The sequence below is a fragment of the Lithobates pipiens genome, unplaced genomic scaffold (assembly GCF_037356315.1).
Source record: "Lithobates pipiens isolate NorthernLeopardFrog02 unplaced genomic scaffold, aLitPip1_a1.2 Scaffold_1, whole genome shotgun sequence".
Taxonomy (NCBI): domain Eukaryota; kingdom Metazoa; phylum Chordata; class Amphibia; order Anura; family Ranidae; genus Lithobates; species Lithobates pipiens.
The window spans coordinates 93,539,086-93,557,436 of NW_027507685.1; the positions used below are offsets into that span (position 1 = coordinate 93,539,086).

An 18,351-nucleotide genomic window follows, 5' to 3' on the forward strand; every position below is an offset into this window, starting at 1 on the left:
ACTTGGCTGTCAATAAGGAGAACCTTCCTGTATTTTTTTCCCTAAATAACCTTTGAAACCCATAAAACCTCCCTTTCGTAACCCTAATTCACACAAATTGGCAGTGGAACAGCTAGTGTGCTTATATCACTAGAGACCTAATTATAACATAAATGATAAATGGAGATAATAGAATGGAATGCACAGTCGCTAAAACATAGATATAGTAGTCAAATTTTAGAAATTGTTGATAAAGTAGTCAAAAGGCTACATGGAAAAGATGATCAACAGAAACCTAATAATGTTAATAAATAATGGGGTAAATGGCCAAAAGCTTTAAGGGTTACTTGGATAATAATGTCTATCAACCCATTTATGTCCCTACTAGAGTTTACAGACCAGAGTTACAATTCTTTGGTTGAACATTCATCTGAGGTTGTTCACACATTAGTTTCTTACCACTGGCTGATGAAGACTTTGAGGTTAGATTTTCCTCAGTTGTACACCTTGCCTTGCCAAACTGTGGCCCAGGGGCTAGATGTAGCCCTTTGCTTGGCTTTATCTGCCCCTTAGGACACTATTCCACCAACTTATACCAATGATGGGGCACCATCCCCTCTAATGACACTATCAATGAGGCACATCAATATCAACAAAGGGGCACTATCCCTCCCATTAAAACCAATGATGGGGCACTATACCTCCTACTGACACCAGCAATGGGGCATAATTCCTTTACTGACACCAATAATTAGACACTATTTCTCCCCCTAATACCAAAAGATAGGGCATTTTCTACTCCCACTGGCCACAACCCGGCCCCCCTAACGCCTGAAGTACAGTAAACTGGCCCTTTGCTTAGAACATTTGGAGACCCTTGATCTATTATTTATATAAAACATTTTTCTATTCCAATTAAGTGTCTGCTACTTTGTGGATACTAGCTCATCCTGTTTTATATACATTCTTGATTCCGGTGTATTGTATTAGTGTTTTATTTATCTATATTATATCGCTGTAGTGGAAGAACACAGTGAGGCTGGCTTTAGGTTTTCTCTGACAGTAAATTGCAAAGTCTCAAATAAATAACAGATATTCACAATACGACAAAAAGAAAAGACTTTGGAGAATGGCATGTTGAAGGGTTCAGGGTCTTCTTTTCATCAAAGCTTAGGAGAAAATCCATCGGCAAAATCAAAGGCTTTGGATCTAAAGGGTAACCGAGTAGGTGGAAAAATGACATCAGGATGGGAACATCGGGTGGAACTATTTGGCTGTGGCAAAGAGTTGGGAAATTAAGAAAAGGCTGGTGTAGAATCTAGACATGGTTCACTGCAGGAAAAAGGGGCAAGGGAGAGATGAGCAAGGACACAATTCTACTTTCGTTTCTTAAACTAATTGGTTTTCATCACTCACGGTAAAAAACGTATTCAGTGTAAGATGTCCAGATCTTGTCATCTGTTAGATCGTGCGTAAAGGAGCATGTTCCAGTAGAGTTACACGCCACCATATGAAATCCAGCATCTGCCAACCTATCAAATGCTTGTTCTAGGAAAGTAAATTTCAGGTAGTACCTAGAGGTATATCTTTCAGGGGGTCGATCTGGATCCCGACTCTCGTTTAGGGTATCTCCAAAGACTTCCTTAGCGAGTGATGTCTTGCCACATACCATTATTCTTGCTACCCTTCTGAATTTGGCATCTGTTTGACTGTCTCTTCCTAAGGTGTAGGTGCCACGGTAACCCAGCGTTATGAAACCCGACCTATGAAGGTCTGAAACGGATTGGTTTCCTGTTGCAAGGAGAGTATCAAAGGATGTTAGATTCCTGCCAATCTCAATACTCGGTGATTGGTCTTCTGAGTCACTCGGAAAGGCATCATCTCCGGCAGAGTTTTGCTTACTGATTTTTGGTGCCAAGATTTTGACTAATTCTGGGAGCTTGAAATACTCGGCCTCCCTCTGCAATCTACTTCGTTCAGGAAAATGTTCTGGAAGCACTAGTTGTTGGTCTCTCAAATAATCCAAGACATATCGGAAAAGAAATCCATCGCGATCTAAAAAATAACGACCTTTGCTATCCCTGGCCAGAAGGCGAACATTGTTTTGAGAAAACATTTCCCATAAGAGGGAACCAGGGATGCTGATCAAAGTGGGATAACGGGTTATGTAGACTTGACCACCAACATTTAATTCTATGATGTCTGGAAACGAGGTGTTATCTGGAAGAGCCATTTTGTTTTAATGTTAACCCTTTTGAAATCCAAAAAAAGGCAGACTGAAAAAGACAAAGAACAAATTAGATTATAAACATGAAACCTTAAGGTAGGTTTAAAGTCTAAATGTGTACTTTAAACATTCACCCCCCCCCCTTTTTTTTATATATTATTATTTTATTTTTTTACAATGTTTTTGCATCACAGTGCTGCTGATCTCTTGCAGCCTTTTTCTGCCACCTTCTGTATACATGTTCTTGCTCCATCATTGGTTGCACATCATTGCTCTGGACCGGCTTCCTGATAGTGACAACTATGGACCATGCTTATACAATGGGTGTTGGCACAACCTCCTGAAGTCTCCACCAAGGGAGCATGTGACAACATAACAGAGCAACTGAGGGACAGTTTTCACTTGATAACAGAAAGTACCTGAAAACTGCAGACTTAAAAATATTTTATACATGACATTCCCGACCTCCTGTGTTCTGTGCCTTCTGCAATCCTGACCTCTTTTGCTCTGTGCCTTCTGCACTCCCGACCTCTGTGCCTTCTGCACTTCCAACCCCTGTGCCTTCTGCACTCCCAAGCCCTGTGCCTTCTGCACTCCCAAGCCCTGTGCCTTCTGCACTCCCAACCCCTGTGCCTTTTGCACTCCAAACCCCCTGTGCTCTGTGCCTTCTGTACTCCCAACTTCCTGTGCTCTGTGCCTTCTGCACTCCTGAGCACTGTGCTCTGGGCCTTCTGCACTACCGATCTCTGTGCCTTCTGCACTCTCAACCCATGGGCCTTCTGCACTCCCAACCCCTGGGCCTTCTGCACTCCTGACCCCTGGGCCTTTTGCACTCCCAATCCCTGGGCCTTCTGCACTCCCGACCCCCGGGCCTTCTGCACTCCCAACCCCTGGGCCTTCTGCACTCCCGACCCCTGGACCTTCTGCACTCCCGATCTCTGTGCTCTGTGCCTTCTGCACTCCCGACCCATGGGCCTTCTGCACTCCCAACCCCTGGGCCTTCTGCCCTCCGGGCCCCTGGGCCTTCTGCACTCCGGGCCCCTGGGCCTTCTGCACTCCCGGCCCCTGGGCCTTCTGCACTCCCGGCCCCTGGGCCTTCTGCACTTCCGGCCCCTGGGCCTTCTGTACTCCCTACCCCTGGGCCTTCGGCACTCCCCACCTCTGTGCTCTTTAAGTAAATTTCCTATTTCCCTCTGGCTGGAGGGGGTTTGGGTAAGGTAACCCCCCCCCCCCCCCCCCATTACAGATTACAATAAACAAAGCTGTTTATTGAAGCTATATAAACAAAGCTGTTTTGGTACAGTAGAGAGAAGTATGCAAGCAGCAAGGCCATACTGCTGCTTATTTATATGGATACACAAATCTCGATCCCTCCAACTAGTGTATCATCACAGCACTCAAATTACCCACACTCTAAACCTCAGCTGCTACTTAAACAAAAATATTAAACAAAATATAGGTGCATCAACATTTGTTTCTAATGATAAACAAATAAATAATACCCCGTAGCGCTATTTCTGTGTAAATGTCCCCTTCGTCCAGCACCACCATCCACCACCGTGTATGCAAGCTTAATATCTCAGTGTTATTCGCCAGATAGCCACACCCCCGACATGTTTCGTCATACCAGACTTAATCATGCCTGAATCCCATGACGAAGGGGATGGTACAAGTAAGCTAAGGCGCCCTATTCAAATTAGAGACCTGCTGTGTGGGACCAGGCAGGAGATGTGAGGAAGGGTGAGAGAGAGCGATCCAGTTCCCTGTTAAAGAGGTCCGCTGTGACCACCAATGCCCCGGCGTATTTGAAGTACTTATTGGAGTTGGAGTGTGAAGTGATTTGATCTTTTTGAAGTGGCTTATTCTTTTATTGTTCATGTGAGTGCATAAAGAGTGAATTTTTAAGATTAAAGTGTGTTTACGGTATTACACTATTGGAGGCTTCCTCTGTGATTTCTTTTGAGGCACACACATAGAAATTCCTGAGCGGAGAATATTCAGTGCTATGGGATACTATATTGAAATCATCTCCTGAGAGGATTTAAAGCTCTACTAGCCTACCACGCGAGTGTAAGGCTTAACAGCTGGTGAGTGCACTCACGAAGGGGGATTCACAATCACGGATGGTGTGGTGAAGGAGCTAAGAAAACTATTTTGGACACTGAAGATTTGTTTTGCATTTATAGAAGGACTATTGCTAGAGTGTTTAATTATAATCACTTTTGGGTGATGGACTAATTTACTCTCTTTTGGAGGGTGCTTTATTACACTATTCACGGCTTTTATTATAGAAGTGAATACATATTGCCATATTCACTTAAAGTGGGTGATATTATATGTGATTCATACTGCTGCTTAACCACTTGCCGCCCGCCCTATAGGCAAAGGACGGCTGCAAAGTGGTTTCAAAATCCTGACCAGACGTCATAGGACGTCCTCAGGATTTTGAGCTGCTGCGTGCCCCCGCAACTATGATCTTGGTAAAGAGTCTCCGACTGAGACTCTTTACCACGTGATCAGCCGTGTCCAATCATGGCTGATCACAGTGTAAATAGGAAGAGCCGGTGATCGGCTTTTCCTCACTCGCGTCTGTCAGATAGAGAACCGATCGGCTGCTCCTCTGACAGGGGGGGGGAATCTGTGCTGATCGATTATCAGCACAGCCCCCCCCCCCCCCCCGAGGATGCCCACACTGGACCACCAGGGATGCCACCAGACCACCAGGGATGCTCAGCACCAGGTATGCCACCAGGGATGCCAGTCAGTGCCCACAATGGATGCCAATCAGTGCCCACAATGGATGTCAATCAGTGCCCACAATGGGCATCACTGATTGCCATGCATTATTGTTTGGCACTGATTGGCATCCATCAATACAAAACAATACAATACAATGTCGCTTATCAGTGCCCATCCGTGCCACGTATCAGTGCCCATCTGTGCCACCTATTAGTGCCCATCCATGCCCATCTGTGCCATCTATCTATGCCCATCTGTGCTGCCTATCCATGCCCATTCATGTCGCCTATCCATGCCAATCCATGCCAGTTATCAGTGCCAATTTGTGCCACCTATCAGTGCTGCCTATCAGTGCCACATATCAGTGCCCATCAATGCCACCTCATCGGTGCCACTTCATTGGTGCCACCTCATCAGTGCCCATCAGTGCCACCTTAGTGCCCGTCAGTGCAGCCCTATCAGTGCCCATCAGTGAAGGAGAAAACTTACTTATTTACAAAGTTTTGCAACTGAAACAAAAAATAAAAATATTTTTTCTAAATTTTCGGTCTTTTTTTATTTGTTTAGCAAAAAATAAAAACCGTAGAGGTGCTGAAATGCCACCAAAATAAAGCTCTATTTGTGGGGAAAAAAATGATAAATTTTCATTTGGGTACAGTGTAGCATGACCTCGCAATTGTCATTCAAAGTGCAACAGTGCTGAAAGCTCAAAATTGGTCTGGGCAGGACGGTGTTTAAGTGCCTGGTATTGAGGTGGTTAATAACTGGACCCCTTCATTTTGTAGATTGCTGTAAACAAAATGGGATCATGTTGTGTGTTTTTTCTTTTGTGTGTTTTTTTTTGTTTTATATTTAGAAAAAAAAATGTTTTCCCTTTTTTTTTTCTTGTATTCTCTTCTTGCACTGTGCACACCCCGTAGACCCATTTTATGACCATCCTGTGGATGGGTGCATGCTCCAGAAGCAGTATAAGCAAGGCTGCTGTTAGAAGCCATGGGGCTCCATACAGCCAACCTAACATGCCCCCTCTCCACCCATTTATACACAGTTTACTATGCTTCAGTTATGACCCCTGGGCCTTCTGCACTGCCATCCCCAGGTCATTCTGCACTCCCGACCCCAGGCCATTCTGCACTCCAGACCCCTGGGCCTTCTGCAGTCCCGACCCATGGGCCTTCTGCACTCCCGACCCCTGGGCCTTCTGCACTCCCGACCCCTGAGCCTTCTGCACTCCCAACCCCCTGTGCTCTGTGCCTTCTGTACTCCCAACTTCCTGTGCTCTGTGTCTTCTGTACTCCCGACCATTGTGCTCTGGGCCTTCTGCACTCCCGATTTCTGTGCTCTGTGCCTTCTGCAGTCTCAACCCGTGGGCCTTCTGCACTCCAGACCCCCTGGGCCTTCTGCACTCCCGACCCCTGGGCCTTCTGCACTCCCGGCCCCCGGGCCTTCTGCACTCCCGACCCCTGGGCCTTCTGCACTCCCGACCCCAGGTCATTCCGCACTCCCGACCCCAGGTCATTCCGCACTCCCGACCCCAGGTCATTCCGCACTCCCGACCCCAGGTCATTCCACCCTTTTATACACAGTTTACTATGCTTCAGTTATGACCCCTGGGCCTTCTGCACTGCCGACCCCAGGTCATTCTGCACTCCCGACCCCAGGTCATTCTGCACTCCCGACCCCAGGTCATTCTGCACTCCCGACCCCTGGGCCTTCTGCACTCCCGACCCCTGGGCTTTCTGCACTCCCGACCCCTGGGCCTTCTGCCCTCCCAACCCCCTGTGCTCTGGGCCTTCTGCACTCCTGATCTCTGTGCTCTGTGCCTTCTGCACTCTCAACCCGTGGGCCTTCTGCACTCCCGGCCCCCGGGCCTTCTGCACTCCCGACCCCTGGGCCTTCTGCACTCCCGACCCCAGGTCATTCCGCACTCCCGACCCCAGGTCATTCCGCACTCCCGACCCCAGGTCATTCCGCACTCCCGACCCCAGGTCATTCCACCCTTTTATACACAGTTTACTATGCTTCAGTTATGAACCCTGGGCCTTCTGCACTGCCGACCCCAGGTCATTCTGCACTCCCGACCCCAGGTCATTCTGCACTCCCGACCCCAGGTCATTCTGCACTCCCGACCCCTGGGCCTTCTGCACTCCCGACCCCTGGGCCTTCTGCATTCCCGGCCCCTGGGCCTTCTGCACTCCCGAACCCTGGGCCTTCTGCGTTTCTGACCCCTGGGTCTTCTGCGCTCCCGACCCCAGGTCATTCCACACTCCCGACCCCTGGACCTTCTGCACTCCTGACCCTTGGGCCTTCTGCACTCCCGACCCCAGGCCATTCTGCACTCCCGGCCCCTGGGCCTTCTGCACTCCCGGGCCCTGGGCCTTCTGCACTCTCAACCCTTGGGCCTTCTGCACTCCCGACCCCAGGTCATTCCGCACTCCCGACCCCTGGGCCTTCTGCACTCCTGACCCCAGGTCATTCTGCACTCCCGACCCCAGGTCATTCTCCACTCTCGGCCCCTGGGCCTTCTGCACTCCCGGCCCCTGTGCCTTCTGCACTCTCAACCCATGGGCCTTCTGCACTCCCGACCCCTGGGCCTTCTGCACTCCCGACCCCCGGGCCTTCTGCATTCCTGGCCCCTGGGCCTTCCGCATTCCCGGCCCCTGGGCCTTCTGCACTCCCGGCCCCTGGGCCTTCTGCACTCCCGACCCCTGGGTCTTCTGCGCTCCCGACCCCAGGTCATTCCGCACTCCCGACCCCTGGGCCTTCTGCACTCCTGACCCCTGGGCCTTCTGCACTCCTGACCCCAGGTCATTCTGTACTCCCGACCCCAGGTCATTCTGCACTACCGGCCCCTGGGCCTTCTGCACTCCCGGCCCCTGGGCCTCATGCACTTCCGACCCCTTGGGCCTTCTGCACTCACGACACCTGGGCCTTCTGCACTCCCCACCCCTGGGCCTTCTGCATTCCCGGCCCCTGGGCCTTCTCCACTCCCGGCCCCTGGGCCTTCTGCACTCCTGACCCCTGGGTCTTCAGCGCTCCCGACCCCAGGTCATTCCGCACTCCCGACCCCTGGGCCTTCTGCACTCCTGACCCCTGGGCCTTCTGCACTCCTGACCCCAGGTCATTCTGTACTCCCGACCCCAGGTCATTCTACACTACCGGCCCCTGGGCCTTCTGCACTCCCGGCCCCTGGGCCTCATGCACTCCCGACCCCTTGGGCCTTCTGCACTCACGACACCTGGGCCTTCTGCACTCCCCACCCCTGGGCCTTCTGCACTCCCCACCCCTGGGCCTTCTGCACTCCCCACCCCTGTGCTCTCTAAGTAAATTTCCTATTTCCCTCTGGCTGCTCAGGGGCTTTGGGTGAGGTAATCCCCCCTCCCCCAATTACAGATTACAAAAATGGTTTTGGGATTGGCTAAGGCAATAGACAAGGACATAAACAAAGCTGTTTTGGTACAGTAGAGAGAAGTATGCGAGCAGCAAGGCCATACTGCTGCTTAATAACTAGACTCCTTCATTTTGTAGATTGCTGTAAACAAAATGGGATCATGTTGTGTGTTGTTTGTTTTTGGTGTGTTTTTTTGTTTGTTTTGTATTTAAATGTAAATCCCTTTTTTTTCTTTCTTGTTTTCTCTTCTTGCAATGTGCACACCTCTTTAGACCCATTATATGACCATCCTGTGGATGGGTGCATACTCCAGAGGCAGTATAAGCAGGGCTTCTGTTAGAAGCCATGGGGCTCCATACAGCCAACCTAACATGCCCCCTCTCCACCCATTTATACACAGTTTACTATGCTTCAGTTATGAATGAACACAGTGAGTGACCTGTACTGATCACTCATTGTGTTCAATCAGGAATGGAAGGGGCTGGTAAATATGACATATATATGACAGGCTCAACTACTTATCCCTGCTTTCTAGTGGGTTGGAAGAGGCAGACCCTTAAATATTTGTGTTCTCAGCCAATCCCTGGGGATCCCTGCCCAGTAGGTGGCTGAGGAGGGTTCTTGGTCAGGAGAGATCCCAGTCTGAGGGGTTGCTGCCCTTCTGGGCAGTGTAGCTGAAGTTTGCTGGAGTTCACCGAGGTCCCAGCTCATTGAGGGGGAGCCAAATCAAGGAGATTTACTCAGCATCTGTCCTGGAGATTCACAGAAGTGTCTGACTGATATTAGATGGAGGTATCAAGTATATGGGGACATTGTGAGTGTAGTATCCTACAACTGTTTGTTGCTTTAACCCAGGGGTCTTCAAACTATGGCCCTCCAGTTGTTCAGAAACTACAATTCCCATCATGCCTAATCATGTCTGTGAATGTCAGTTTTACAATGCCTCATGGGATTCCTAGTTCTGCAGCAGCTGGAGGGCCATAGCTTGAGGATCCCTGCTTTAACCCTTTAAGCATCTGCTCCAGTGCTGGTGATTTGGGACCTTTCCTTTCCTTAAGAGAGGCTGGTGGGCCTTATGTTTGACATATGTCCTATTTTATGCCCAGAGGGGAATTATCTTCAAGAGTGTAGACAAGGCAAAGTGTGTCCTTTCTTGTGCACTCAATTCCAGAAGTTCACCCTGCACCCCAGCCAAAATGACATTCCTTGCCTGGTCATTGAGTTGTGAAACTGTCCAAGTTATTGAGTGCCTGGCTGCTTGTACACCCATTTGGGAAGAGAATCTGGGGAAAATCAGCGGGGCCCATCAGGGGTCTGTGCTACACAAGAAAAGGGGGATAACGGCTCAACTGAATGAAGTAAGGAATTCCTTCTTAAAAAAGCAGCGCGCTTGCTGTTATGAAAGTGTGCCTACCCACTCCAGTTCTGTAGCTTTATATCTGCAGTGTGAGATCTAAGGCAATGCTGCCCCTGGCTGGTAGTCTCAGGTGATTTGGTGATTTCACCACTGTAGTTCACTTTTTTTCTTTCTGAAAGCTCTAACTTCAACAAATCCCTTCCTCTACCAAGATGGCCACCTCTACACAAAGACACCGTGCAGAACAAGGCAAGGTAAGCCAGTAACTGGGAAAATATCAACTTTAGAGCCCCCAGGCAATACTGATGCCTTGTCCTTTTTAACTCTGGGTGCTATCCTCCCCCCCCCCCAAAAAAAACAATGCAGAGGACAAACTCTTTTTTATTCTGATTTGGTTCTATGGATTACCAAACCTTTGTTGCTCTTGGAGTGTGGTATTGTTCAGTGGGTGTTGGCACCATTGTGAATTACTGTATAAAACAGGTACTTATTCAACATTATCATTACAAATGTACCCCTACCATTTCACAAAAAAAGTGTCAAAATGGTACAAAAGACAAGACACAGCTTGTGACAAGTCCTTCATTAAAAAATAAAAAATAAAAATGTCCCATGAAGTCCATTCATCTTCTCTCGATCCACCGCCGGACCGAAAAAGAAAAAAAAAACGTTTACATAACCGGGTGGCCCTGCCTCCTCTAATGCCCCGGGAAAGCGATGGGGAAGTCCCCATGCATCAGAGGGGACGGGTTCACCCGGGAACGTCACCGTGTGGCCCCGCCCTCAGTTATATAAGAACTGTCAAAGCGAAGATGCATCATACGGTGGGTGCCTCCCATGGTGGTGGGTCGGTTGCGGCTTTTTTTTTTTCTTTTTCAGTCCGTCGGCGGAGCGAGAGAAGATGAATGAACTCCGTGGGACATTTTTATTTTTTAATAAAGGACTTGTCCCAAGCTGTGTCTTGGCTTTTGTACCATTTTGACACTTTTGTGAAATGGTACGGGTACATTTGGGGGGGAGGCCGGGATCTGGGGGTCCTCTTGTTAAAGGGGTCTTCCAGATTCCGATAAGCCCCCTGACCACAGACCCCCACAACCCTTGCCCAGTGGTTGTGGGGGTCTGTGGTCGGGGGGCTTATCGGAATCAACATAGGGACAAGGTGCTTTGGGGGCTACCTCAAAGCACCATCCCCATGTTGAGGGCATGTGGCCTGGTACAGTTCAGGGAGGGCGCTCTCTCGTCCCCTTCTCTTTCCCTGCAGCCTGCCAGGTTGCGTGCTCGGATAAGGGTCTTGTATGGATTTTTTGGGGGACCCCATGCAATTTTTTTTTTTTGAATTTTGGTGCGGGGTTCCCCTTAATATCCATACTAGACCTGAATGGCCTGGTGTGGAATTTGGAGGGACCACCGCGCAATTTATTTTTATTTATTTAATTTTGGTTCGGGGATCCCATGCCGTATTTTTCAATCACTTTTTTTTATCTGTATTGCCAGGATCGACAATTCTTTATAGCCGCGAGTACTTTTAAATTACTTTTTTCCTTTTAGAAAAGTCATTTTGTGCAGGGACTGTTCTAAACATGGGAAACATGCGCCACTTTACAGGCATACTATAGACAACCCCCAGGTACGAAATCTAAAGGAATATTTCACTTTTATTGTTTCACTTTAAGCATTATTAAAATCACTGCTCCCGAAAAAACTGCCATTTTAAAAACTTTTTTCGGATTGATACATGTCCCCTGGGGTAGGACCCGGGTCCCCAAACACTTTTTATAACAATAACTTGCATATAAGCCTTTAAAATTAGAACTTTTGATTATTCATGTTCGTGTCCCATAGACTTTAATGGTGTTCATGTATTCTGCCAAATTTTTTGCCTGTTCGGTATGTTCTGGTGCGAACCGAACCGGGGAGGGGGGGTGTTTAGCCCATCCCTAGCTCTGATAGCTTATTCAACTTCTTTATTGGATGAGCAGTGATGTCCATGAAGGTCTTCTTTCCATTTGGGATGGAAGACCCAAAACACCCAACCTGGCCTGCATGGTGGAGGCAATAGTGTGACAAGGAAGGATGAGCTTCAGATTCGGGTCCACGAGGAGTTCGACCTGAACCCAGCTTGTTCACAGTTCAGTGAACAGGTTAGCATTGCCAGATTTGTCCAGTTCACCGGCTCAGCTAACCCTCCAGCAGGTGCAGCCGAAAGTCGTCATTTAGTGGTGGTACCACCATTTAATGACCGCTTCCACCTGCAAGCATATTTTACATTGGAAACAAGCCAGGGGAATCCCGGGAATGTCCTTGACCATGTATGATCAATGATGTCAGCTAGCATCCCAGGTCAGCATCTGGCTGGGAAGCTGTCATTTGCATGGGGAGTGGGGTCAGAAAAGATCGCCATGGGTCGTCATCGATTTTTGGATTTACATCACTGGATGATGTGATTGGTTTTACTACGGTGTATGTTTTACTATTTACATTTTTTTTGTGAATGAGCAACAAGGGTTAATATGTATCTGGTTCTCATTCACATGGAGTGAGGGGCAGATATCTGGTGGCCCCTTATTCTAAAGGGGGCTTCCAGATTCCAATAATTCTACCGCTCTGCAGTCCCCCACATCTACCGGCACAGGGATATAAGGATGAGGCCTATGTCCCCATCAACGTGGAGACAGCGTGCCTTTCCAGGGGGAAGGTTTTCCACAACTCCCCAGAAAGATACCCCACCAATGTTGAGGGCATTTGGCCTGGCTTGGTTCAGGAGAAATGAAGGGGAGTATGCTCGCTGCCCCTCCTTACCTAGCTAGCCAGACTGCCTGGATAAGGGTCTGAAATAGATTTTCAGGGTTTTTTGTTTATGCTTGGGGTGCCCCTCAAAATTCATACCAGACCCTTATTAAAGGATAAGCTTTAAGCATAACAATGTAATGTTGCATTGCTGCAGGTTGCATCCAATGAACAGCACTGTCAGTGCATAGTGGCAAAACAGAGTGTGGTAATGCAGAAAAATACAATATATGACCTAAAGACCTAAAGATAAAGAACCAATTGTTTCAGAATTTATTACAATAGTTCTCATCCAGTCATAAGAAACAGACATGGAGGCATTATTTTTGTATACTACATGACCAATAGTATGTGGACACCCTTGTTTTCAGGCTTTGGGCTGAGCCCCTTGGTTCCTTGTGAAGGATACTAGTAACATCACACAAAGATATTTTAGGAGATTGTGGTGCTCTTCCAACCTTGTAGTATGTTTGGTGAAGGCCATTTTCTGTTCAAGCGTGACTATGCCCCTATGTACAAAACCAACTCTATAAACACATGGCTTTATGAGTTTAATGAGAAGGAACTTGAGTATCTGCACAGAGCCCTGACCTCAACCCTAGTTTGGGAAGACCACTGGGATCAGGTCTTTCTATCCAACATCAGGACCTGACCTCAACCTTACTAAACACCTTTTGGGATCAGGTTTTCTCATCCAACATCAATACCTTTGTCCGGGAAGTACCAGATATAGGTGCAAGTGATTCTCCGAGGTGCACTCAAATGCGCTGGCATGGTCCGGCAGGTGCCCGTCTTGCGGTGCACAGGCGCACGCATATGTCCATTAGCTAATTCTGGCGCCAAGTGGCCTAGATAAGCGCAGCAGCTGCACTAGTGAATCGCTGACTGATCTACAGCTATTACCCGTGACCCTGCATGTGTTCTTGTGTTTAACTGCTGTTATCGACCCAGCTTTCCCTGACCTTGCTTAAACGCTACCTGCCCTGACCTTGGCCTGTCACTGGATTTGCTCTGTCACCTGCTCATCTGCCTGATTCTACCTTGCCGACCTCTGCTTGTATGCCTGCCGTCCATGCCTGTATCAAACTGTTCCTGACCTGGATCATCTGACCTTGCATCCAGTTATCCACCTGTCCTGCATGCTACCTGGTCCCTACTGGTCCTTCACCAGTTTTTCCGCACCTGACAGTTGTCTGTCAAGCACCTGCCGCCTGTTGTTTGCCCTATCGTAGGTCTGCTGTCTCTGCTGCCATCTGCTGTTCCAGTGATCTGACCCGTCTCTGGCGAAGCATCTGCTACCCCCTACCATAGCTGATGGAACATCTTACAAGCACTCATACCTCACTGCACTGTCCCAACATCAGTGATCCCAGAGTCGGGGCTGTACAAGAAGCCTCCCTCTACATGTCAGGCTCTGTATGTGACAACCTGACCTCAACCCTACTGATCACTGTTGGGATTGGGTTGTCTCATTTGACATCAGTACCTGACCTCAACCTTACTCCCCACCTTTGGATTAGGTCTTCTTAGCTAACATAAGTACCTGACCTTATCCGTACTAAACACCTTTGGATTAGGTCTTCTCATTCAACTTCAGTGCCTAACCTCAACCCTACTGAACATCTTTGGGATCAGATCTTCTCATCCAACATTATTGCCTAACCTCAACCCCAATAAACACCTTTTGGGAATCAGATCTTCTCATCTATCATTATTACCTGACCTCAACCCCACTAAACACCTTTTGGGATCAGATCTTCTCATCCAACTTTAGTAATTGATCTCAAAAATACTCTTTTGGGCTGAATAGACACAAATTCCAACAGACAGCCTCCAAAAATTTGTGGAAAATCTTCCCAAGAGAACGGAGGATGTTCTAGACTCAAAAGTAGCCAACTCCATCATAATAATGTCCATGTTTTTTGAAATGGGATGTCCTTCAAACTCTTATAGTTGTGAAAGTTGTACATATATTTTTCCTGTTGAACTATAAACTTAGAAAAATAGTGATTTTTGGACTCTCATCTGCGTAATGTACAACCTAAACGGTTTTACCAGTCTGGTTTTCTTACCCCCTCATAGTAATGTCGAGGGAATTAGTAGCTGTGGCTTACACCGTGAGCACTGGCGATTAGCAGAATTGCTTTCCCTGTAATCCGTTTTGAGAGCCTCTAACGAGGTCTATAAATAGTTAAACAGGCAGAAGGGGATCAGGAAAACAGTGGGATAAGAAGAGGGGACGCAATGTACAGGAAGGAATAAAGGAGTCATTAAAGGGACAAAGGCTGCAAGCATAGTATGGAGCAGGCCATGATGGGTATGTGTCCTAGCAAGAGGACAACAGAACACATTACAATAAAGGAGTATCTGTCACGAAGCATCACATTCACAAAGTACCAGGAGGACATCATTTTACAAGGCCAGTTGTTTGAAGCAGGAAGAGTTGTGGCTTCAATGGAATAAAGCACATTTTTAGAGAATTTTGTCTTTATGCTCTTTAGGGTCACCTCTTGCCCAAGAAAGACTTCAGAAGGTGATCTCCCGACGTCATTCAACTTTACTGTATTTAAAAAGGTGTTAAATTAAATTTTTTTAACATTTATTTAGATAATCCTTATTTTAGGTCAATTTAAAATTGCCTCTTTGAGAAGATTGCAGTACAAACGACTCTGTCTCTATATATTAATAAAATATTATATTACAGAATAAAATTATTTTAATTTCACTTCTTATCAAAATATAAAGCAAGAATTCAGAAAGTGATCTGATAGTTTCATTTGACTTTTATTAATTTTTTTAAAACAGTCTAAAAATCTAATTAGGATTTTTTTTTTTTTTTTTATTTGTCTTATTTTTTAACAGTCAGCAACTTATTATGTATTATAATTTATAATTTATTATGTAGTATAATTATTATTAGCAGTAGTAGTAGTAATTATTTTATTGTCTTTTTTTATTTTTGGAAGACTACTTTAAATATTTTAAACCTTCAAATATAAAACATTTATTATGCAATATGGAATGTGTTAATAATAGTTGCAGTAGAAGTAGTAGTAATAGCAATAACAATGGCAATAATAATAGTAATATCAATAATAATACTGTTATTAATATTGTTAGATGATCTAATCTAATTTTATATAAAAATGACTTCTGTATATGTATGCAATATGTCATGTATTGATAGAAGTAATAATAGCAATAATAATAATAGTAATATTAATAGCAAGATTATAGTAATTATAGAAATAATAATAATAGTAATATTAATAGTAATATTAATAGCAATAATACTGTTAATATTGTTAATCTAAATACATAGTCCTAAAATATATATATATATATATTATTAAAAAAAAATATTATTGCTATCATATATTGATAGTAGTAATTATAATAGCATTAATAATAATAGTAATATTAATAGTAATATTAATGACAATAATACTGTTAATACTGTTAATATTATTAATAGCATTATTTAATTGCATTATTATTGCTAATAATATTACTATTATTATTATTGCTATCATATATTGATAGTAGTAATTATAATAGCAATAATAATAATAGTGATATTAATAACATTAATAATACTGCTAATTGTTAATCTAAATACATAATCCTAAAAAAATAAAAATAAATTTAAATATACTAACAGTATTATTATTGCTATCAATATTACTATTATTGCTATTGATATTACTATTAATATTACTATTATTATTGCTATTATAATTACTACTACTATCAATACATGACATATTGCATAAATATACTGAAGTAATTTTTGTATAAAATTAGATTAGATAATATAAATACAAATATATATATATATATATATATAGTAATAATAATGATAGTAATATTAATAGCAATAATAATACTGTTAATATTGTTACTCTAAAAAAATAACAATATTAACAGTATTATTATTGCTATTAATATTACTATTATTGATATTAATATTACTATTATTATTATTGCTATTATAATTACTACTACTATCAATACATGACATATTGCATAAATATACAGAAGTAATTTTTATATAAAACTAGATTAGATAATCTAAATACATAGTCCTAAAAAAAAAATGATCTAATCTAATTTTATATAAAAATTACTTCTGTATATTTATGCAATATGTTATGTATTGATAGTAGTAGTAGTAGTTATAATAGCAATAGTATTAGTAATATTAAAAGTACTAATAATACTGTTATTAATATTGTTAATAATTTTTACGAGTATGTATTTAGATTATCTAATTTTATATAAAAAGTACTTCTATATATTTATGCAATATGTTATGTATTAATAGTAGTAGTAGTAGTAGTTATAATAGCAATAATAATAGTAATATTAATAGTAATAATAATAATAATAATGTTATTAATATTGTTAATAAAAAACAAAAAACAAATTCAGTATATTATGCAACATGTAATGTATTAAAAAGTATAATAGTAGTAGTAATTATAATAGCAATATTATTAATAGCATTATAATACGGTTATTAATATTGTTAACCATTTTTAGCAGTATGTATTTAAAGTATCTAATTTTATTTCATTTAAAATTTATTTCCATATATTAAATTTATTATAAATTATTTTATTATTAATAATAATGAGGAATAATCTTAAAATTATATATTTTTATAACCGTCTAACAATTTAAATTATGATTATTATTTATTTTTTAAATGCATTTAGATAATTTAATCGTGCATCATCTAAAAACCTCCTTTATGTATTTTCCAGAAGATAAAAAAAAAAAAAAAACACCAATCCCTCTGGCCTACAACGTCTCACGCTTGGCCAGATTTTACGTGGTCCACTGTTGTTATTATTTACAAAACTTATCTTGCAAAGTACGACAAAAAAAAGGGATTCGCTATACGTTCTAGAAATTAATAATTCTGCAGTGGCTGCTGTTTGTTATTTTCTCCTTCAGTAAAACAAATGATTTCCACTAACCGCTGAGCACATCCCTCTGAAGGTTCTCCCCATCACACAACAACATATCCCCAGGAGGCAGCAAACCCTCGTTACATGGAGGATGAAAATATCCCCATAACAAGATCTACCTGTCTTATCCGCGTTGTGTGGTCAGAAATCCCAAGGATTGTGCGTTTTTTTGTTTTTTTTTATTAGTCCAACATTCTCCGTCTCCTTCCCTTTTCTTTGGCAGCAATAAAGGAGCTTTAATTTTGTCGAGCACAGAGCAGGGAGACCCTCCCCTTCTAGTGAACGTGTGTGTGTGTGTGTGTGTGTGTGTGTGTGTGTGCGCGCGCTTGTGTGGTGAATGTCATTGGAATTGCGTGTTTGCTTTAAGGAAGTAAGTCTGCAGCAAATGCTTTTGATTGAACGTTCTATTCTGGAGATGTATGACAAACTCTGCAATGCAGGATTAGTGCCATAGATGGGGAAAAATTGACAATTTAGATTTATGTTGTTGCTGATGTCAGGACCCGAGAGTTCCTCAACCATTGTGAGTCTATGTATTTCCACCAAATTTGCAAGAGTACCCAGACATCTTCTCTCTACTGTGTGATTGAACCTTTACATGGCCTTTATATATCTATATATTGGCAGTTTATGTCAACACTAAGAGAGCTTATTCAGCTAGTAGGAGGTTGGACATCTGTAAGGTAGAGTAAGGATGGGACAGAGAGAGATCACTTCTACGCAGTTGGCTAGAGAGGGATCACCTTGACACAGTTGGCCAGAGCAAGATCACTTTGATCCCTCTGGAACACTTTGAGACAGTTGGCCAGAGAGGAATCACTTTGACTCAGTTGGCCAGAAAGGAATCACTTTGACTCAGTTGGCCAGAGAGGAATCACTTTGACTCAGTTGGCCAGAG

The 18,351-nt window shown here is 43.9% G+C and overlaps 1 protein-coding gene across 1 annotated transcript; it reads right to left on the minus strand.

Moving 5' to 3' along the window:
* Positions 1-958: 958 nt before the first annotated feature.
* LOC143948724 (BTB/POZ domain-containing protein KCTD12-like) lies at positions 959-17,756 on the minus strand. Its single transcript, XM_077465176.1, has 2 exons — positions 17,573-17,756; positions 959-2,255 (listed from the first exon to the last, which is right to left on the minus strand). The coding sequence occupies exon 2, from the start codon at positions 2,210-2,212 to the stop codon at positions 1,388-1,390; it is 825 nt and encodes a 274-aa protein (XP_077321302.1). The 5' UTR covers positions 2,213-2,255; positions 17,573-17,756; the 3' UTR covers positions 959-1,387.
* Positions 17,757-18,351: the final 595 nt, after the last annotated feature.

Coding starts and splice junctions, on each gene's coding strand:
- LOC143948724 (XM_077465176.1), bottom strand. CDS start 2,212: ATGGCTCTTCCAGATAACACCTCGTTTCCAGACATCATAGAATTAAAT.